The 23,578-nt window shown below is 35.5% G+C and overlaps 1 protein-coding gene across 4 annotated transcripts in view; it reads left to right on the forward strand.

Moving 5' to 3' along the window:
• The first annotated feature begins 1,359 nt into the window (after positions 1-1,359).
• The window catches only part of LOC135688528 (epithelial sodium channel subunit alpha), a 33,462-nt gene continuing 11,243 nt past the window's right edge, over positions 1,360-23,578 (forward strand). Inside the window, exons 1-17 of one of the 4 annotated variants that reach the window (XM_089110982.1) lie at positions 1,360-1,793; positions 2,964-3,230; positions 3,772-4,094; positions 4,629-4,759; positions 5,054-5,217; positions 6,258-6,338; positions 6,709-6,817; positions 7,357-7,435; positions 7,796-7,853; positions 9,198-9,238; positions 9,706-9,781; positions 10,911-13,979; positions 15,967-16,046; positions 16,525-17,948; positions 18,095-18,199; positions 18,542-18,578; positions 19,635-21,400. In XM_089110982.1, the coding sequence (XP_088967108.1) occupies positions 1,791-1,793; positions 2,964-3,230; positions 3,772-4,094; positions 4,629-4,759; positions 5,054-5,217; positions 6,258-6,338; positions 6,709-6,817; positions 7,357-7,435; positions 7,796-7,853; positions 9,198-9,238; positions 9,706-9,781; positions 10,911-11,066 (1,488 nt within the window). In that variant the 5' untranslated portion in view covers positions 1,360-1,790 and the 3' untranslated portion in view covers positions 11,067-13,979; positions 15,967-16,046; positions 16,525-17,948; ... (1 more) ...; positions 18,542-18,578; positions 19,635-21,400. Of the gene's footprint in view, positions 1,794-2,963; positions 3,231-3,771; positions 4,095-4,628; positions 4,760-5,053; positions 5,218-6,257; positions 6,339-6,708; positions 6,818-7,356; positions 7,436-7,795; positions 7,854-9,197; positions 9,239-9,705; positions 9,782-10,910; positions 13,980-15,966; positions 16,047-16,524; positions 17,949-18,094; positions 18,200-18,541; positions 18,579-19,634; positions 21,401-23,578 lie in introns of those variants that run through there. The other 3 variants (XM_089110984.1, XM_089110983.1, XM_065205424.2) reach the window with 3 other exon arrangements.

Below are 23,578 nucleotides of genomic sequence, written 5' to 3' on the forward strand. Positions count from 1 at the left end.
ATACAGTCTTCATGTACCAGGTAAAGTACCTATAATCCCGGACAAAAATGGTGAGACAAAATGCAATTTTTGTAATTTTTTACTTTACCTTGCCCCTGTAAATTCGAATCCCCCCTTTCCTCTCAAAGCAATGTTGGATTTGTAGTTCTATCATTCTTTTATTAAAATCATGCATTCAACATTGAATTGGGGGAGGGGGAAAAGTTATTTTTTAAAGGAAAGTGAAAATATAAGCTTTCCTTGAAAAGTCTCAACCATTTTTGACCGGGATTGTAGCTAAGTTCTTTTCAAATGGTATGACATTTTTTGTTGTTTTATCTTCAAATAACATTTTTCTATATTCATCAATACAAACGTAGCCTTATTTGCAAAATCCATCGTTCTCCGCGACAAACACCACATTTTGAGCTATGTGATAAAGTTACAATCTGAGATCAATCATATTCTTACCTATACATTTAAATGCTTTAAGTCATGCATCAGAATCTTCTTTAATAATGGAGCTTGTAATAGCATGGCGTCAAATTGTCTTTATCTTTTTATTTACTTTTTATTGCTTTCATCTGCATCTGCAAAATTCCATTTTCTGTAGAAATAATTTGCAAAGTTTCATTTTTTGTAGAAATACTCTTATACATGTATACAGACATTTGAAATATTCAAAATTCTAGTTAATGAGAGCATCCGCGACTGCATAGCCGCTGACATTAACGATTTTCAATGTGAACTTGTCCAGTAAATACTTTACACTCTATCTGTTCAAGTTTTCTTTCATGCAACTTTTCTTTCATCAAGTTTTCAAACAGAAACTGATCATATTGAACTATTTCCAAATGTTTTTTCGAATCCAATCTGTCAGTGATTCATTCTCAAGGTCTGATATACCAGAACAAAACCTTTTTAGGTAGTTTCTGAATGCTAATCTGGAAAAGCAATATCTATCTAATATGCTTGTTTTAATTTTGAAATGTCATAAATACGTTCCACACACTGATATCACCTGATTGATAAATTGTTATAGAAAACGCTTCAAAATTAGCTAGCTGAACCTTTTTTCAATCCAAAAACTTTGTTGGACACGCTAAAAAGAATTAGAAGAGGTTTTTTAATAATAGGCTTTATAGTTTTTAATAGTTATAGAAGAAGAAGTTTTTAATAATATTTAATACTAGGCTTTTTAATAATAATCAAAAACTTTTAACGTAATATATTCAAAGTTATAAAATTGTAAGTTAAGTTTTTAACATTTCTTTTTTATTTCTTTTAAGCATTGAAATCAGCAATTTTTTTGTTGAAGCTTTTATCCTGTTGAAATATTCGTATTATTATTATTATTATTATTTTTATTATTATTCTGTGAGCCAATCCACCCTTGTTTTATATTTTTTGCAGCCCTTGTAGAGATCTCACCTTTAAGGCCAATATGTTTCATGGCTTTGTTATCATCATAAATTATTCCTTTATCCCAAAGAATGTAAAATTTCAATAAATTGCATGCATAATTTATCATTAAAATTAGCGTTATTCTTTTGCATACTTATTTTACACTTAGTCACGTGTTTAAAGTTTTAATATGAATTCCTACATGGTCAGAAAATAAGTCACGTGTCCAGTAGCCAAACAAAATCCTTGGACCCCTGCCGATGGATTCAAAATAAGACGTTGGATCGAATATTTATCTATATTTGTTGATTAAATTCACTTGCAAAGGTTTTAATCTACGGGCCTTCTGCCTTTCATCTTTTCAAGCAGCAGTATGTGAAGAGATAATACCAGATAAAGATTCACAGATGGTAAGTTTAAAATTGATATGACAAGTTATATTTCAAGCAAAAGTGATTGATTGAACATTTCTAATCATCCTGCAAAGCTGTTTCATTACTGAGGTGAAAATGAACAGGCGTTTGAAAGTTTGATTGAATTTCCAAAATTATCTTAAGTTGGCATTAAAACAACGGTAGTGAAATCTCATGTTTTTAATGTATTTTAACATCATATAATCAAAAACCTTTTCAATCTATGTTTAGCAACTAGATTTAAAGTATATCTTCAATGCATTTCCCAGTCAGGAATTTTATTGGCATTTTCTGAGCACGGTAACATGATAGACGTTACTTACTATCTTGACATTAAATTCAAATAAACTTCAAATATTTATTGTTGTTCAAGTCACTCTGTTAGGTTAGAAAATGCTCTATTTTAGCCATTTAAAATAAAAGCATTTTATCTGGAATTTTTTTAGTAAACAATGGCAATGATTTTCTATTCATAAAGCACTTTGACAGTCATAGGCCCTTCGAACATTATCTTGTTTGTTTAATATCTTTGTTCTGCAGCTGGAACTGCTTTTCATATCAAAGAGACAAAGTATAGTTCGTTCACTATAAGCCATCAACGTAATCGCGCTTACCCAATCAGTTCAATGCTTTGTCCGATCCTCTTTTAAAACGACACATTCTGTAGATTATATAATAGAGCGAAAATTTAACTGAAGTTTGTTTATAATAGAGTGTTTATAAAATTCGAGGCTTGAGATTACCTAAACAAGCCTGGTTCATTTCTAGTATTTTTTTAAATTTCTCGAATTCTTTCCCTGATGATCATTGATAAGAATGAACATCGTTATATCGAACAGCATTTCAAAATTTGATATAATCTTAGTTTCATTCGCACCGATCGACATTCTTGTGCAGTTATCAAAATCGCTTGATGCTTATATTAAACAGTGCTCTCAGTAATTAAATCATTCTAGCTATTAACTTCAAACTGGTTTCTTTACTGGCAAAAGGAGTACTGACACAGATTGGAAAATTCAACCCTGGTTTCTAATCTAAAGGTGCAATTTTGAAGCGAAAGACTTTGTTTGGCTAGCCTTACAAATGATATTTATACAGGCATGATCCCTTCCTAAAACAGTGTACCATCGTTTCACTTAAAGAATAATATCATGTTTGTTGTCCCAGGATAACCCAAATCCGCAAACACGAGAGAATGGGAAGGAGAATCTTGACCAGGACAGTGGCATCACAACTTTACTCTCTGATTTTGCATCGACTACCACTGCGCATGGCGTTGGGCGCATCGCAGCGTCTTCCGATTACCGATTCAAATTCTCTTGGCTAGCAGTGTGGTTTGGAGTTATGATCAGTTTTACATGGATGGTTGTTAAGTTAGCCGTTCTGTATAGGTCCCGTCCTGTTAGCACAGGGATAAGTGTATCATACGAGGAGGTAAGGAGACTGACAGGGTGTGACCCCAAAAGGGTACTTTCATAGAATAGGTGCTTTAATCACAGTTTAGTCTACCCATGAAGTTAAGCATATTGCAGTTTACACTAAAAATTAATTTTAGCTCCATCTCTATTCCTTTCTCTACTTAAAGCAGCATCAAATGATTAATATTTACTGTCTTGGTTCCTTTTGAATGCCTCTTTCATTGTTTAGAAACCTTCCAAAACCTTGTTTTAATGCAATAATTTTTTTTTGGTTTAATATTATGTTTCATTGATTCTGCAAACTAAGAACACAATCTTATAGAAATTCTTGCAATTGTGTCATTTAAATATAGAAAGTTTATGTAATAACAATTTCATTTAATGCAACATCGACCCAAGAAAAAGTTATTTGTAATATATAAACAAATGCTGGGCACTTATTATAATATCTTCGTGTTCTTATTTATTTGATATGGCCTCCCTAATTGTATAGCTTTATCATTTCTCAAAAAATGATCCTTTTTGCACTTTCTACACGTTCTAATTTTTTTAACCAGTTTCTCACCTTCCCTGGTGTGACAATTTGCAACTTCAACATGCTGCTTAAATCCAAAGTAAAATCGATGCTTGAACAAAACAACTCCATATTCAACAAGAACAGGACAACGACTGACGTCCGAAAGAATTTCTTTGCTAGCACAAGGCAGATGGGAACAGCACTGAACATGTCCAATATCAAAGTCGATTCAGTTAATGACGTCATTGGTGACGTGATTGCTGAGATAAATTCGAAGTCACTTGATTATCGCACTACGAACTCATATCAGTTCCACGATTTTATCACTTATTGCAGCTGGGCAGGACTTAGATGCAACCATGGGTACGTTTGAATAAGTGAACTTTTGATAATTTATTTGCTAGCAAATGCATTTGGATCTTAAAGCCACGGGTACGTTGTCACTGAAATCTAAAACTAAAGAATCTGGATCAAAAACTTGATCTCCTCAATTTAAATTGTTTTCAATTTAAACCAACTTTTTTATTAGGTAGAGCATAGCTTAATCTCATGGACGTTTTTGCATGTCTCATGGAAGCTTTATTTTTTCTTTTCTGAACATTTTTCTTTATTCATTTTTGCTATTCCGATCCAAGACAAATTTATTGTTTCCTGTCACATTTACTTGCTTTCCGCATCGAAAATAGTGCAACGGGTTTGTTACACAGGGATATCCAAAATAAACAATAAAACAAATCAACACTACGGGCAAAATGTCCCAAGATGTCATCTATTGAAAGAAAGTCACTTTTATGTGACCAATTGCAATCAAGATAAAGAAAAATTTCTTGATAAGGCTTTATTGTTCCTGTTCGTTGGTTCAGATATAAAAGCTTCTTTCAATTACCTGCTCTCTAGATACTTTGAAACAAAGTATTGGAAAAGAACCTGGAATTGGAAATATGGCAATTGTTTTACGTTCAACGGCTACACATACGATAATGGCACTGCTATTGAACCACTCGTTTCAAGTGGCGATGGAGGAACAGGTAAATTTATCGCCCTCACTTCAACAATACAATGAAATACTTTATTGACCAATGCTACGATAACTCTGACAGATACAACTTTTGCTTATCTATTTGTCACAAAACAGATACAAAACGCAGATTCCCTGACTCTGAAGAATCCTAATTACATTTGAATCGTGATAGTTCAGGCTAGCTGTTGATCCCCTGTGTTCATGATCGAATAAACTCATAAGAGACTTTGAAAACATAGAAGTTGAAATATGGTGGAAAGCGTTTAAGTAAAACGACGATTATCGTTGCTTTGCCAAACAGATCTGCGGATAACAATCGACATGAAGAAGAGTGAATACATACCAAGTCTAACGCTGCAAGAAGGAATCCGTATCCTAATTGAAGACCAAGACATGCCGCTTTATCCGTTTGAGAAAGCGCTCAGCATTGCCCCAGGAATGTCAGCCAGCATATCCATAAAAAAGGTATTTGACCAAACAAGCATAAAGTGTATTGGCATTTGTTTGATCGGCGTAAATCGAGGATGATACAACGCAACTTTGCTGCAAGTTAAATGGTTACTGTTTGTGTATGCGTACTTTTTACAATTTGAATTTTTGAGACTTTTGAATTTTGACTGTTTGAATTTGAAGAAAGTCTCATGAAATGACCCAGGTACCGTCTTTTCTCCATTCAAGACCATCGTGATATGTAAACAAGTTATTTTTTTCTAGGAAATTACAAGGCTAAAACATAATTATAGGTCTTCACCCTCCCTCTTTCGAAGGCCTTGAGCACATTAATGCTTCATTCAGGCCTTACCGGATCTTAAAATATATAAAGAACAAATAAATACAACAAACCAACAAGTTCGAAGAACGATAGATAAATTGGTTAATTCGGCTTAATGGCTGGGTATTGAAGCACCTCCCATGGGTTTACAAGAGACATGATCACAAGCGCACAACAAAAAGAAATGTGTGAATGTGACTCCCTGTAGCCTCTTGGCCATGATGAGACTTGCATATTATCTAGTTTAACATCAAATGATTGCAAGTAAATGAAGGTGAAGCTGAAGAGATCTCGAGCTCAAATTCAAATGGCTCTGGTACCCATGGGACTCAAATGACGGATATTTTGAACGTTATAGACATAAATTTGTAAAATGAACCCCATTCAACCTCCAGTTGAAGTCTAAAGCCTACCTGCATCCCAAAATTTGGTCAAATTCACTAAAAACTTCTTTTAGGTAACTAAATCAGGACATTTAAAAAAGAAATTCTTCCTCCTCGATTAGTCTTGCTGTTGAGAGAGATTCTTTGTAAAAAAATTCTTGTTGCATACAATTCTATGATGGTATGGTATATGTTATTTTGTTGTTTTTCAATGCTTTATTCTTCTTTAGTATATATTCAGTATTAGTCAAGACGTTAAAATTATGTTGCCCCTCAAGTTCTTTTATAATGTTTGTATTGGACTTTTACATATATGAAATGATTCTGAAACATTGCTGCCTCAATGTCAGAGCGTGGTTGAAAGAGAAGACGTCCATGGCAACGGAAGCTGCAGAGCTGCTGGCTCTGAAACGAGGAAATACTCTGTTCAGGTATAAAATTTTCTAAAAGCTCTGGACTGAGCAACAAAATTTTGGTTTATTGCTTCAAGAAAATTTATGTTTTGGATATTTACATCACATAAGACCTTCATGATCTAACCAAATACAATTAACGAGCCTCGTTTGAGAGATACCCACGCATCCTATAGATTTTCACCATCTTGATTTTAGAAAAAAATTTGTTTCTCAAATTTTTCTAGAGACCTGGTTAAAAATGTTTGTTTGAAGGAAGATACATCAAATCATTTTAGCAAAATTTTAAATAATTATTTGTATTCTATGTTAACCTGAATTGAAAAAACTTAAATCGAGTAGAAACTTTGTTGCTAAAGACTAATTCAACTCTTTGTTTATTTTATAGGACTGTGTGGCTAAATGCAAAGGAAACACCCAAATACGACTTTGTAACTGCACTGACGTACAGTATTCACAACTCGTAGAATCAAGGGCATGCAAAACTATGGAGGAAAGTAGGTGCATTCAAAATATTTTCTTGTCAAATAATTTATGCGTTGAAGTAGGTACCTCTTATCAGGATTTTTAGCAATGGATTGAGTTTTCTTCTTAGCAAAACGGCATTTGTTCTTTTTGCAAAGCAGGGATAATTTTTCCTATCTCCTACATAGACTGCTCAGCATTCTTGTGATGAAGGAAGAGGGCTCATCCCCAAATTTTGCTAATTTCTTGTTACCGTCACGGGGTTAGTTGAAAACAGAATTATTATCTGATTTTTTTACTACCTCTTTCTTTCTTTTGCAAGTTTTTGACAGATTACCTAGGAACATTTTGTTTTTTGCATATGAAGACACAATTTTTAATTCTTTCTTAATGTAAAGTTTTCCCAAATCATGATGTTTCTATTAAATAATCTATCAACCTTTTGTATTTGTCAATATCAAAATGCTATTCTTGAATCAGACGAGGTTCTCGTAAAACTTGAGATTTACTGAAAAAATTCATCAACATAAACTGCGTAAGCCTGAAACTTTATGCTGATTCTCTTCTCCAGAACAATGCATCATGTTTGTGCATGGAAATTTCTCACGCGGGCTCATAGAATGCAACAGTAAATGCCCACAACCTTGCAGGTAATACCATGAACTTTATGCTTTGTGCTTTTAAAGAAACTTGATAATTTGCTATCTTGTAAACTTATATTATTTTACATTGATACAATATCACCATCTGCTATATTAAAACATAGCTATCTTGAGCCAACTTTATTTCTGAAAGAGGCACACATGTCCTGCTCTTTGAAACAGTAAAAAGCCAAATATCATTTAGATTTTTGAAATCAATCAATTCTTTGTGTATAACGACTAAAAGATACCAAAAACCGAGGGGTTGATAGCTTTCCAAATTCAACGTATCGACCTTCCCAATCCTGTACTTTACTTATATTATAAAATCAAAGTTAAATTTTTCAGTTAAATTAATTCTTTTTTAAGGGAAATTTTTTTCGCAAAGTCAATTTCTCAAGCTAACGTGTACCCTACTGGCTTTCTGGTAAGTACTTTGCAGATTTCTTTTCCGTCCAGGCTTTTTAAACTGGTTTTACTGCATAATTGATAAATATAAGAGCTTTTGATTTATCTTACAACTTTAGCAAGAAGAGATTTTGATTATAAATCTGAAAGATAAACAATTACAGGGTTTGATTAAAGTAATTGATTCAGGAGGTCATCCCCGGGAAAATAACTCTTAACCACTTTAATCTAATTGAAAGGCTGAGTGTTTTGAAAAAACGTTTTGAGGCTTATGCCACCACACCCCGCCGCAAAGCGCCTTGGGTCCATCACTTTTCGATCAACGTTTCCTGGTAAATTTTTGAAAAATCTTTCTTGGATTGCTCATACATTCTTAGCTTCTATTCTAGCATTCTTAGAATTATAATTTTTTTTATATATGTCCATTAAAAAGTTACAATACATAAATACAAGCTACGCTACTTACAAATTTACTTTACAATACTACTCGGACGATACCTCGAGGAGCAAAAGACTATGACTACCCCGGGGCCATAGACACAGAGGTTAAAATAAACTTCTATAGTCTGTCTCAAATTATATGCCACGAGAAATGTCTGCGATCAATTCAAATTTAAAAAGGGAGGTTTAGAAATTTATTAGAAATTATTAGAAAGAAGATATTAGAAATTTGTTGAGAAGCGATAAGTAAGGCAACTTTATATCAACTTACGATCAAGGAAGAAAGGGCCATTGCGATTGGGGGCGCTGCTCTCTTTCTTCTTTCTTAAAAATTTTTCCAAAATACCCTAGAACAACATTTCTGCCATTTTTAGTAAGTAAAGCCCTCTAAAGAAAAGTGCTATGTTACCATGGTTTTGGAATTCTATGAAATAAAACAGGGTTGGACAAAAACAATGAGCAATTTATTGATTGAAGTTATTTGCACCTTAAATCATGCTGAATGACGAATTCAAATGATACGAGTGCCCAATGACTGACAGAAAGAGTTATCGCCTTGGTAGGCACCATGTTGTCCATACTCAGGGACGCCAGAGGACCAGGTGTTGGGGGAACTGTAGCCCCCCCCCCCTCCAACTTCATTTTGCTGATGTATGATATGAAGATTATAGCATCAAGATGATAGTGAGAAACTACCATAAGAGTTTGAAACTTTGTATAGATCCTTCTAGCCAATCCCCAACCCTACTCTATCCAAATTGTGTTTGGCGTACCTGAGACTGATGCTAAAGTTTACTTTTGTCGACATAGCTGATGCAGTGCCGAAAGAAAAAATTTTAGCCCCATCTCCATGCGATTTTAATCTTGCCCTTTTTACAACGCTGAAATCATAATTTATCTGCCTATTGTTTATCTCGTTTAGAAAATCCATTCCATCAAGAACATGACAACAGCATATGTCAAGTAAGTAGCTACCTACGTCATACCCTTGCTACCAGAGTCAAAGAATTGGGGGAAGCTCCCATCTCCATTTCCCTCCCAATTATACCTATTGTACCCAGGGTACCTACGTTAGATGGAAGCGAGTATTGGTAAAACAGGGAAACACATTCGTGTAAAATTTTCCTTTATTTATATCTAATATTTTTTGTAATATACATTGTATAATAAGTGTAATGGCCGCAGGGCAGTTATTCATTTCCATACTTCCAACTGGTATCGTTTTGTAAAAAATTGTTTGTTCCTTTAAATTTATCAAAAAAGTAAAAAAAATAGGGAGTAGAACATTCCTCTTTTTTTAACCAGGATAGATTTTGAGATTAATTATTTTCATTAAGTAAATCTCAAATGTAGAGCAGGAAAGCTTTTACAAAATATTCTGTACATAATAATTGCAGTCGTAGCTTAGTCTCTTAGTCATTTTTTTCCAGAGAGAATATCATCCTGATTGAAATTAAATACAGAGACCAAACAGTGCAAACAGTGGCAACGAAGGCATATTACAAGGTGCCTTTATTTGTTAATTATTGGATTTGTTTATTTTCTTCTATTGGTGGCGAAGATAGGAAAAGTCATAGTAGGGGCGACATCAACACTAAAAAAGATATATTCAGAGACTCTTACGTAACATTCAGCTTTAAATTCTGTCTTCTCAAAATGGAAAACTTGGATAATAGAAAGTTATGCTATATTTCTGAAAAAATTGAACGTTTTCCGGCAATATTGCAGTTTAGCTCTACAGAGAGCAACCTCCTCCCTCCCCCCCTCCTTCTGACCCCCCCCCGGCAAATTTACTTCAAACAGTTTTTAATATCAAATACAAAATATTTATTTACTGTCTAGACAAAGAGACTGGAAAACGAGCAGAAGACTTGAGGGTACTGTGAATAAATGTGGATGTTAAAAGAAATAAAGTTTCACTTCTTGCCACTTATTGGATTACAAAGATACTGAAAGTGTTAGCGCCAAGATTTTATCGTTTGCTACATGAATTCCAGTCATGAATTCCAAAATTTGTTGAAATGTAACATCGGAATTGAGCTCAAGTGACTTGAAATACCTCAAATTGTTAAATGAGCACCCGATGCCATCATAAATTTCAATTTGCTTAAAGAGGGAAGCCACTTCAGCGTTAGGTGTTTGCTTGTTTGAGAAATGTCTTGTGCAAAGGATTCGAAAGTAGAGGCAGAAAATTCTAAGTCGTTCCCATTTCAAGGATGCCAGATAGGCAAAAATCAAAACGAAAGGCGAAAAATGAAATCACGTCTTTCAGGTCATTATCTAATCTACGTTCAAAATTATTTTTTAAGTGTTTAAACCGTATCGGTGAAGCGGGAGGATGCTTATTTGAAAAGGTGCACACACTCAAAGACTTACAGTACTTCTCATTCGACCACGTGCTCACTATCAAACATCTGGCTGTTAATCTGTATATTTAAAAAAACCTATCAGCCCAAACACCTTCAGTCAAATAGTGAGATATCATTTCCACCAATCACAATGTCGACCAGTCAAGCACGTGTTCGAGCAACAAACCATCTTAAACGCAGCTTACCATTTACAATCAAAAGAAGTTCCCATTTTCGTGAAAAGGTGACTTTTCATGAATAAAAATTTAACACTTCTCTATTTTTAGTTTGACAATTTGATGTCTGACATTGGTGGTCAACTTGGGTTATGGATTGGTGTCTCGGCAGTCACGTGCATAGAATTTGTGGCTCTTCTGTGGAACATCGTCGCATATATCATGCACAGACGAAAACTGAACAAGATAAAACAGAGTAACACGTGAGGTTAAATAAGGAAAGAAGAGCGAAACTCTTTTTCTTTCATTTGAGATCGGAATGGGGCAAATAGAATAGATATCCACAAGCGAACTAAGCTTTCCTTAACTTGCAACATTGATACCTCAACAAAGGGAAGCACGTAGAACTTAACATCTTACAGTACAGAACAAGTTGATTTATTGTATAGTGTATGAACATAAGAAAATTTTGAAATTTTTGAGGGCAGTCCCTATCCCTGAACCTTTAGACTTCTCTTTCAAGGTCTAGGAGTTGGGGGGTGTAACGGGTGAATTTACCGACCAAAATTCAACTCTTGCTTGTCAATGTATACACACCAATATACTTTATAAAGTCAAGCTACGGCTCTACCGACAATCCATAACATTTACCGACCATCCGTAAAATTTACCGACTAACTTTCCAAAGGTGGGGTACGCCCCTGTAACAACCCCCCCCCCCCCCCGATGGGTACGCCCCTGTTCAAGGTTCCTGAGCAGTAACAGTAAGCTTTCATGGCTATGGATTTTTTTCAACTCATGACATAAAAAGCCTTCCAATTACACTATATTTTACGTTAATCACAAAAATTTACTAGGGAAAATAAATACGTGTATGGTCTTATTCGTAAGTTGTGAAGCAATATTCATTTCAATGTTTTTTTATTAGAGATGGTTTGGCGGTCATTTTCTGAAGAATCGTGCTCCAAAATAAGAATAGAGATTTTTGAGAGATCTTGATATAACATTCATTAGATGAACGATACGTGGTATTTACCGGAGAGGCCTGGTGCTTAGGAGAGCTACGCCAAATAAATTAGGACAAAATTCTTTTTTTCTCTGTCTAAAGTAACTTCCAAATGGTTTTCATGCACATTTGTTTTGTGTATAAGTTTTTGAAATCAACGCTAAACTACAACTGTATGGAACAGTATTTCTTTACGGAGACTTTTATGACATCATTTGACAAAAAGCTAGCTGTCTGAATACAGTTTTTCGGACTAAGTTGAAATAGTATGATTTAAAGCATGACTCAATGCAGATACCCTAAACATTTCTAAAGAACAAACGCTTACAGTTATCAGACCCTCGCAACAATGATTAATAAATTGTAGCTCTCTCTTTAGAGTGCCATCACTGGGGGAAGAAAGCGACAGACCACTGTACAAAAATGTACAAAAAGCCTCAACCCAAAGTTATAAAAAGCCGTAGCACTGTTCTAAGCACAGTATTTATAAGTACCGTTTCTAGTTCAAAATACTGTCAGGAAGGAGTCACTGTACTTTTCAATTATCCAACCTTGTCATATAGAAAATCCTTCCACACTAATGAGGGCCAATGATGAGTAACATCTAATCTTGACTATCTTCAACTTTTTGAGACAGTTATATTCCTTTGAAGAAACAAGGTACTTCATTATACCAATAACAGTATCTTGCAATGACATGATTTATTAAGAGTATCGTGAATGTCTCTAATAGAAGCTCAATACTATAAAGATATCAACTTTTTGGCAAAAGTGCAGGTGTATGAACATCTTATCTTGAGTATTTTCAAAAGACAGTGATATGCCTTTGAAGTAACAAGATACTTCATTATACCAATAACAGTATCTTGCAATGACATGATTTATTAAGAGTATCGTGTTCGTCTCTAATAGAAGCTCAATACTATAAAGATATCAACTTTTTGGCAAAAGTGCAGGTGTATGAACATCTTATCTTGAGTATTTTCAAAAGACAGTGATATGCCTTTGAAGTAAAAAGATACTTCATTATACCAATAACAGTATCTTGCAATGACATGATTTATTAAGAGTATCGTGTTCGTCTCTAATAGAAGCTCAATACTATAAAGATATCAACTTTTTGACAAAAGTGCAGGTGTGCTAGATCTATCAAATATTCAGTTCGACCTTGTTACATCATACAAAGGCAACAGTAACAGCCTCCGCAACCAAGATAAACTTGTTTATGAGATACACTTTGAATAACGCAGATTATTTTCTCAACAATCCATCCTGGCTTAAGCATCTGCTTAATTCTTCTCTTTCACGTGCAACACTCGATGATACAAAAACAATGATACAAAGTGTGCAAGCCCTACCCAAACGTAGACCCGTAATCATTCACGTTGAACCTGACCTGGACTTGCTACGAGTCTGTCTCTCCCTCTATTTTAAGTGCGAATATTATCTGGCAAGAAAGAAAGATTAAGAAAGAAAAAGATAAGGGCTCTGTTAAAAGGAAGAAGAGAAAAAAGACTCGTATCTACATTTGTCGCTGACCTAGATTACTTGATACAGTTTTTTAGCATACCTAGATTTAGATCAATATTCGTAAAGCTAGTTACAAAATGTAGTAAGTATTAATGTATTAATGTAGTAAGTTAGTTATCCCCAATTGAACGAGGATGCATCACCAACACATCACAGGTCCCAGATCGGTTGGCAGTCTGCCACTGACTTTTACGATTATGGAAAAACTATCTTTAAATTTATCTCGTTCCTTGTATACCTTAAAGCGATGAAAGTCAGAAAGAACGACATTTTCGAGAATCTAAACGGCCTTTTTTCCACTTTTCACACTTTCTCTTCAGATGCCCCTAGAATTAAGTGTATGCGGTCACAATATGCTGTACCTTGCCCGCATAAAGATAATCCTTTTGTTCAGGTTTGGAAAAGGATCAATAGAAATAATTGAAGCTCGCTTATAAGAATATCTTGATCGAAGATCGCTAAACACCTGCGAAGTACCTGCTTCTTCACGTGAAATGACTGTCTGGTAGAATAATACATCTTCTAGGGCTTCTTGCTGTATTCATAGCCGTCAACTTCTTGGATTGGAACATCGCTAGATTACTCAAAGGTGAAGGAATTTTTCAATTATCTTAAAGAAGAAAAGTCAAGCATAATCATATCACGTGAGTAATGCAGCCCATTTCAAACTTTTATACAGGTAGTCAGTTTGGTTTGCCCATCGAACAAAGTAACTTGAACGTAGCGAAGATCATCTATCTAGAAATTATCTTTGGCTAGACACATAATCAAGATGTATTATTCATGTAGACTGTGTTTCTCGTAATCGTTGAATGACAGACTTCAAAATTATTGCATGAAAATTGTGGCTACTATTTTCTGAACATGACAAAGCATTCACGTCAAAACAAAACAAGTTAGCTTCAGGACGTGAATAGAACTTAGGCCTGACCAAACTCGGGTTAACACAAACAAAATTCAATGGCACTTTGATAGAAAGATAGCAAAGATAAACTAGTGGTTTGAAGGTTGCTCTCGATTTAAATTTCTTATCGATATAGAAAGCTGAAAGGTCGTTACTTCCACTTAAATTGCCGACAGATTTCTAGATATTTAAAGTTATAACTTAAGAACTATGCTGCAGTAAAATAGATGCAATTTTATGGTTTTGAATGCACGTAAACGGGCAATCAAGTTTTCCAATTTTTACTTCCTGCTTTACTAGAGCTGTCTTCTAACAATGACAACAATATCTGAATACCATATTTTGCTTTGACTATTTACCCCCGGTTTTGATTCTTTCCGATTTTGAAAATATATTTCAATAACGGTATTACAATTTGTAGTTTTATAAAAATCAAGAAGAATTTAATCAAGATATGATGATTTCACGAAGAGAGTCATTTCTCTACGAAACATTCTTCGTTCATATAAATCCAAAACGTTATCAAAGGTTGTTTTAATGATATATATATATATAACAACGTGCTTCAAAGCAATTTGTTGCAAACAGAAAACGAGTAAATTCTTTCGTGCAAATTGTATTTGTTTCAAAGGTCAAAATGTCACTGTTGAGTGTCATCGCTGATAACGAAAAAGTATTTGGCAAGCTTTCTTTTCTCGTCTTTATTTCAGCATTACAGCTAGAATGCTTAAAAGTAAATATATTTTGTAAAAAGAAATCTTTGATCGCTGAAGGCCATAATCCTGCTAATATCACCCATGTTCGTTAGCATTGTGCAGGTGTAAACTACGCTGTTCTAGAATTGATGTCTTTTGTCATTCTACAGAATGCCTATTAACTATTGAATTTTCCATTTAATCTTGCTTATGCATACAAAGGTAACAATAACAAAATATCTACTTAAGATTAAGTATAGGAGACATATTGTAATTTGAAAAGACAGAACATCCTACCAAAACTCCATTCTGACTAAACATTTTCTCAATTCTCCCTTTCCACAAACGATAGCTTATATGATAAGACAGGGTGCCATAGTCAGGCCTAAGCTCGTAGACCAAGAAAATTGTTGCAGATCATAACTCTGATGGCCAAAACTTCAAGTTAAACTTGCTTACCTATATACATGATAAATTTTTAAAAATTAAATACAAATAATTAAATTCATAAATTATTAAGATGATTGATAAAACTATAAAGACTAAGAAACCATAATAATTTTATTCTATGTAAATTTTTTGTCGTGCCTGTTGCCTATTAGATATAGGCTGCTGGAATCAAAATTTTATCGCACAATCAATACAGAAAGCTAGAAAGTTAACTTTGGTATGTGAGTCTTAAACCTACACATTTACGTTAAATATTGCATTGTTGTTTTTGGAAAACTTTGTGATGAATTCTGCATAATACCTAAACATTCATATAAAATATTTTGTGTTTGATTTGAGTTACACGCTACGTTATTAAACAAATAATCAATTATGTAAATTATTTTGTTTTAGATTAAACATTCAGCTTGAATTTAAATAACTACTGCAACAATATTTAATCAAGATCTGAGTCATTATTCGAGATAATAACGATGTGAATTTCTCATTTTTATCTATCAATAATTGGTCGACATACTGCCAATCTTAGTTATGCCCGTTGTTGTTATTTTTTATTTTTCGATATCACGTTTGTTTTTTTAGTTGTAGAATGGGGCAAAAAGGGAGCAAAAAGCTAAATAATTCTGAAGAAAGCAAGGTCTCTACTGTCATCACAGAACTAGGTGAGTCGATTCGGAACTTTTAATCTTTCTAGATATACGCATTTGCTGCAAAAACTTTTATCAGTAGACATTGGGATATAAAGACACAGTTTAATTCTTTATTTCCTATGATCTATGTGTTTAATCGTTTTTTGTGATCTAGGTACAGGGAAACTAACAAATTACTTTTTAATTTGTAAGGGATCGTTGATTATCATTGCAGAGGAAATAATTAGATAGAATGAATGCAAACAATGTTATGTATCTTGCTGGAACAAACTAATTCATTTTTAGATGGTCCAAAGACATGATTGATGAATTGAAAGTTAAATTTAGAAAAGTAAATGAAAACTGTATTTAGCAGAGAAGATTTTTAGAAAATTTTTCTTAAAAAATTGGCACGTTAAATACATTACCAATCTTTCGTACAAATTAGCTTCTATGTACAAACGCAGAATATTTTACCTTCAGTGTCAAAGATGTGCATTTTGATTTTCAGCTCACTATCTAGTGAGGTACAAACTGAATTTTGAAGAAGGCACGAATTAGCGGAAACATTGCCTACCAAATTACATCTTGTCCTACACTCTTTAATTGGCAGAGCCCGGTTGTCCTTCCATCTAGCAGTTTTGAAATCGATCTACCTACAAACGAAAAAGCCGCCATTGTGTAGACAGAAGGAGTTCGTTTTCTCTCTTGGACTCCAGTGGTAATTTTTCTTAGGCACGCGACACTGATTGGTCAACTATACCGGTCTTGTGCTTGCATTTTTCTGATTGGCCTATTTCGATCCACAACTGGGTATATATTTTTCATCGTGTTCTTTCCGACCCTTATTCTGACGTTTTATGCTCTGAGGAGTGTCAGACGAAAAAGCTTTTAGCCAATATGTTACAAAATGTATGCTTTTTAAAAAGCCATACTCTTTAGAGTATAAACGTCGGGTGATGATTGAATGTAAGAGGAAAATTGAATTTTCTTGAAAACCAGATTTAACTCTTCTATAGAATTGCATGAAAATCGAAAATATTTAGAAATATTAAATATTGAAAGAATGCATTGTATTTGATTTTTATTTCGTTTTTCTCCGTGTAACTTTTTTCGCCTTATTTTGCTGTTTTGTTCTCATCTCTACAAATAATACTAATGTGCTCATATGCAAATGAGCTCGCTCCGTTGATATCGGTCCGATTACATCTGATATCGGTCCGTTCCCATCGAAAGTTCTTGCACGAACTCCGCAAAAACTGCTACACCCCTTGAACTGAGCTTCGGTAGTTCGGTTCCTCTGGGGTTGCGATTGTGTGGAAAGGTCTCGAATCTTCGTTTGCTCGCTTCCCTCGCTCCGAATTCGCGACGTGTCTTCTCTCAATGGGCCTTGCTCAACGAGGCCATTTTCTTTGCTAACGCTTCGCTCTCTTTGTTTGTCTTTTCAAAGACTTTTTCTAGCGCTTTCCTGGATGTTTTGAAAACGTCGATTGTCATCCAGTCAGTAGTTGTTGATTGAAAACCTTGACCTTTGATTCTAAAGCGATTATCCCTTTTCATCCCTAACTTTTTTGAAAGAGATCGAGTACCTTTTCAAAGGATTTTTCAAAACATTTCCTCCCTCCCTTTGATGGGTAAAATACTGGCTTTTGCGTTCGCGTTTCTAAAGGTTCTTTCTCTCTCTTTTCTCTTGCTCTCTACAAAAAGTTTCAAAACTTCTTCCTCCAGCAACCCTTCAATTTGAACGGAGGCTTTTCAAATTCGTTTTGCTTTCCACAAAGAATCTACTGTCTGCCGATAATTTCGGTGATTTGGATGATAAATCTACGTGCACTGCTGAGTGCTGGTTGGCATTCCTTTTCGAACTCGAAGCGGTTGTCGACGGTCGTGTTCTGTGCTACGGTGTTACGGTGCTACTGTGCTACAGTGCTACAGGTGAGTCTCGCTAGCTTTTCATAAACTTTTCGTCGTCATTTTCCTTTCCTTTTTATCGATCGATCGATCGATTGAAACCCTGTTTGTTATTATTTAATTTGCAAGAGCCATGTAATTCGTGCTGATCTTCCCTTTCTTCGTTTTAGTAGCTACGTACGGTACACCCGCTGCTGCCCGTTTTTCGGTTCTGCGATGGCTGCTGGCTGTTCCCCTTCTTCACTGGCATCAAAATCGATGGCATGGGAGTACAAGTAAGCGTTGTTGTTCTTACGTGTTTTCGAAATTTATTATTTGACATGATTTTCTGCTCATTTGGATAAAATTGCACTAAAAACCGGCTGCTAGAATCCCGCCGCGAACGAAAAATTTTTACCTCTTCTCGTGGTTTTGTGCTAAAAGGAAACTGGATCGGCTTTAAAAGTATGAAGAAATGTGGTAGATTTTTCCTGCTGTTTATTCTTGTTGCAAGAAGATTTGATTTTCTTGGGAAACCCGTTGTACTGCGAATTATGTAATCCCGCCAGCCCCCAACTTTTTATGCCTTTCGAGAATCCTTTGCAGCAACTTTTCCTAACCGCCTTCCTTTTTTGTAGATAAACGATCGGATTCGCTGACTTTTTGGTACAACAAGTGAGTATTTTTCGATTAAAATTTCATTTTTTGTGCGATTTTCCCGCTGAAACAAATGGGATTTGCCTGCCTCTTGAGTGAAAATTATTTCTAGCTTTTTGAGAGCATTTTGGGAATTGTAAATAAATCATTCTGGAAACCATTTCAAATGATTTTATGCTTATTTGGGTGAAATTACACTAAAAACCGGTTGCTGAAAGGAGTCGCTAGACCCAACGTGAACGTGTGTCTCTTAGTGTTTTACCTCCTTCGCTTAAAGAGAAATGGATTTGCTGCATTGCTCTCTTAACAACAACAATTTCAAATGATTTTATGCTTAATTTGATGAAATTACACTAAAAACCCGTCGCTTACTGCTAGACCCCCGCCGCGAACGGCGAATTCCTACCTCTTTTCGTGGCTTTGTACTGAAAGGAAGCTGGATTGTTAAGGTAGATTGTGCCTGCATCATTTTGGGAATTGTAAATTAATCATTCTAGAAACCATTTCAAATGACTTTCTGCTTATTTGGGTGAAGTTACACTAAAAACCGGTTGCTAAAAGGAGTCGTTAGACCCGCCGCGAACGTGTTTCTCTTAATGTTTTACCTCTTCGCAGTTTTGTCCTTCAAGGAAAATGGATTTGCTGTATTGCTCGCTTAAAAAGAACAATTTCAAATGATTTTATGCTTAATTTGATGAAATTACACTAAAAACCGGTCGCTTACTGCTAGACCCCCGCCGCGAACGGCGAATTTCTACCTCATTTCGTGGTTTTGTACTGAAAGGAAGCTGGATTGTTACGGTAGATTGTGCCTGCATCATTTTGGGAATTGTAAATTAATCATTCTAGAAACCATTTCAAATGACTTTATGCTTATTTGGGTGAAATTACACTAAAAACCGGTTGCTGAAAGGAGTCGCTAGACCCGCCACGAACGTGTTTCTCTGAATTTTTTACCTCTTGCGTACATTTCTGCTTAAAAGAATATGGATTGGCTGTATATCGATTTCTTTGAAACGTGCTTTCATTAACCATGGAATGACATCTTCATTAATCTTTTTGTTCTTCATCTAGATCAAAGATCATTTCAAGCAATAATTATGACGCAGACGTGATTCTCGGACCTTCGAAACGAAATTGATGGCATTTATGCTGGCGTTAAATCAAATGATGAAACAAGAAAAAACTTGACTGTGGAGAAAAGGACTAAAGTTATATAGATCAGCTGTTGTCCGTAAATTTTATTTTGTTAATTTGTTGTTAGAGTAAGATTACTTTCTGATGCACGAAACTTGGCTTTTATCTATCTTTCCATTTCCTAAATGCTTTGTTCCTGCAGTGTTTCAAAAGCTAATTCTGACGGAGATGTGATATGTGGACCTCAAATGTATAGAACTGCGTAATAACTCTATAACTCTTTGGAGTTTAGAAGAGGAGTCGTTAATTCTTTTATGAATCAACATATTTTTTTAGGAATTTTGATGCTTAAGAAATTTTTAGATGATATATATCTAAACGAGCACCATGGACCAATAACGGCTAACAGGAATTTATTGTTGGAAAATTTTAATGTTTGATTCAAAATAAACAGAGGAACTTTAAAAGGTGGCCCCAAATTATATCTTAAAACAGCATCACAAGTGACGAAGAATTGAACGAAATGCTATGATAAAGATATTCACGCTGGATTCAAAATGAACATTACAGCATTAAGAATGGCCTTAGAAAATATTGATAAGCGCCCTATAAGTCGACGAGGGCAAAGATTGTATGATTGAAAAACTTAAAAATTTGATTCTGACTAAATAGGAGAAATTATAGGATTAACCCGTGAAAATTTTGTCCTTCAAGGAAAATGGATTTGCTGTATTGGTCGCTTAATAAGACCATATTCAAATGATTTTTGGCTTAATTTGATGAAATTACACTAAAAACCGGTCGCTTACTGCTAGACCCCCGCCGCGAACGGCGAATTTCTACCTCATTTCGTGGTTTTGTGCTGAAAGGAAGCTGGATTGTTACGGTAGATTGTGCATGCATCATTTTCGGAATTGTAAATTAATCATTCTAGAAACCATTTTAAATGACTTTCTGCTTATTTGGGTGAAGTTACACTAAAAACCGGTTGCTAAAAGGAGTCGTTAGACCCGCCGCGAACGTGTTTCTATTGCTAATTGATAATCTTAATAATCGAGGAACTACTCATTGGGTTGATTCCATTTCTATGGTTGATTCTATTAGGAATTTCGCAAGTATCGGTATCTGGAGCCAGCAAGTAATTAACTTTGGGTTTACTTTTCTAAAAGGATTTACTGAATTACAATCAGGGTAATAAAGCATTATCTTCCTACACGAAAGAAGCTCTTATCTCAATTGGGTTGTTGCTGCAAGTAAATAATACTTTGTCCTCGAGCAATTATTTCCTGCTCTTGCCAATAGTATATGCTACTCACAGTAGGCGTGACTATGGATTGGATTAATTATGTTTGTCTTTTGTCATGTTTAGAATGTGCTTGCCTGCTTGCTGTATGATATTACACTTTTTGCTTGCATTTCTTATAAAATTAGAAGAATGTAGGAGGGCATTGCTTTTTTATTCTCATTTTCAGGATAGATTCAATTTTAATTTTATTTGTCAGAGGAGTAAACAGATAAGTAAAGTTGGGAAGTCTTACCATGAAATTTTATGGAAAATTAAAACAGGAGACTTAGGGGGTAACACATTAAAATATCTAAACGAGGAACACGAATAGACCTGGGCTGCAAATGTTTTGAAGCAACTTTCAATTAACGGAAGACTAGCTCCCCTACGAAGCCCGCTACGCGGGCTTGCCAGTGACCCTACGGTAAAGTACATAGATTAGCCTCGGAAAAGACAAGAATTTTCTTAAAACCCCCTGTGAATGATAGTAAAATTAGCCTCGGTAAAGACAAGAATTCTTTCGAAGCCCCCAATGAGTATGCAGATTAGCCTCGGAAAAGACAAGAGGTGTATCAAACTCGATTTGAAAAAAATTGGCTCCGCACAGGTCACGTGATAAAAAAATTACTCGCACTCCTGTGACTATCGCTAGGAAGGGGGGAGCCTCTACCCCTTCTCTATTTCAGGCGACCCCCTGACTAGCGATAGTCACAGGAGTGCGAGTAATTTTTTTATCACGTGACCTATGCGGAGCCAATTCTTTTCAAATCGAGGTTGATACACCTCTTGTCTTTTCCGAGGCTTATCTGCATACTCATTGGGGGCTTCGAAAGAATCCTTGTCTTTACCGAGGCTAATTTTACTATCATTCACAGGGGGTTTTAAGAAAATTCTTGTCTTTTCCGAGGCTAATCTATGTACTTTACCGTAGGGTCACTGGCAAGCCCGCGTAGCGGGCTTCGTAGGGGAGTCTCTACAAATAATACTAATGTGCTCATATGCAAATGAGCTCGCTCCGTTCATATCGGTCCGATTACATCTGATATCGGTCCGTTCCCATCGAAAGTTCTTGCACGAACTCCGCAAAAACTGCTACACCCCTTGAACTGAGCTTCGGTAGTTCGGTTCCTCTGGGGTTGCGATTGTGTGGAAAGGTCTCGAATCTCCGTTTGCTCGCTTCCCTCGCTCCGAATTCGCGGCGTGACTCCCATCAATGGGCCTTCCTCAACGAGGCCATTTCTTTGCTAACGCTTCGCTCTCTTTGTTTGTCTTTTCAAAGACTTTTTCTAGCGCTTTCTTGGATGTTTTGAAAACGTCGATTGTCATCCAGTCAGTAGTTGTTGATTGAAAACCTTGACCTTTGCTTCTAAAGCGAATATCCCTTTTCATCTCCAACTTTTTTGAGAGAGATCGAGTACCTTTTCAAAGGATTTTTCAAAACATTTCCTCCCTCTCTTTGATGGGTAAAATACTGGCTTTCGCGTTCGCGTTTCTAAAGGTTCTTTCTCTCTCTTTTCTCTTGCTCTCTACAAAAGGTTTCAAAACTTCTTCCTCCAGCAACCCTTCAAATTGAACGAAGGCTTTTCAAATTCGTTTCGCTTTCCACAATGAATCTACTGTGTGCCAATAATTTCGGTGATTTGGAATTGGATGATAAACCTACGTGCACTGCAGCTTGGCATTCCTTTTCGAACTCGAAGCGGTTGTTGACGGTCGTGTTCTGTGCTACAGTGCTACAGCTACAGCTACAGGTGAGTCTCGCTAGCTTTTTATAAATTTTTCGTCGTCATTTTCCTTTCCTTTTTATCGATCGATCGATTGAAACCCCGTTTGTTATTATTTCGTTTGCAAGGGCCATATAATTCGTGCTTTTGACGATCTTCCTTTTCTTCGTTTTAGTAGCTACGGTCACCCGCTGCTGCCCGTTTTTTGGTTTGCGATGGCTGCTGGCTGTTCCCCTTCTTCACTGGCATCAGAATCGATGGCATGCGAATACAAGTAAGCGTTGTTATTCTTGCGTGTTTTCGAAATTTATTATTTGACATGATTTTCTGCTCATTTGGATGAAATTGCACTAAAAACCGGCTGCTAGAACCCCGCCGCGAACGAAAAATTTTTACTTCTTCTCGTGGTTTTGTGCTAGAAGGAAACTGAATTTACTTTATTGCAATCAGAGTATGAAGAATTGTGGTAGATTATTCCTGCTGTTTATTCTTGATGCAAGAAAATTTGATTTTCATAGGAAACCCGTTGTAATGCGAATTTCGTAATCCCGCCAGCCCCCAACTTTTTATGCCTAACGAGAATTCTTTGCAGCAACTTTTCCTAACCGCCTTCCTTTTTTGTAGATAAACGATCGGATTCGCTGTCTTTTTGGTACAAGAAGTGAGTATTTTTCCATTAAAATTTCATTTTTTGTGCGAAAATTATTTCTAGCTTTTTGAGAGCATTTTTGGAATTGTAAATAAATCATCCTAGAAACCATTTCAAATGACTTTATGCTTATTTGGGTGAAATTACATTAAAAAACCGGTTGCTGAAAGGAGACGCTAGACCCGCCACGAACGTTTTTCTCTTAATGTTTTACCTCTTCGCA

This window comes from Rhopilema esculentum, chromosome 10, assembly GCF_057945365.1.
Source record: "Rhopilema esculentum isolate cy_ngs chromosome 10, ASM5794536v1, whole genome shotgun sequence".
Classification (NCBI taxonomy): Eukaryota; Metazoa; Cnidaria; class Scyphozoa; order Rhizostomeae; family Rhizostomatidae; genus Rhopilema; species Rhopilema esculentum.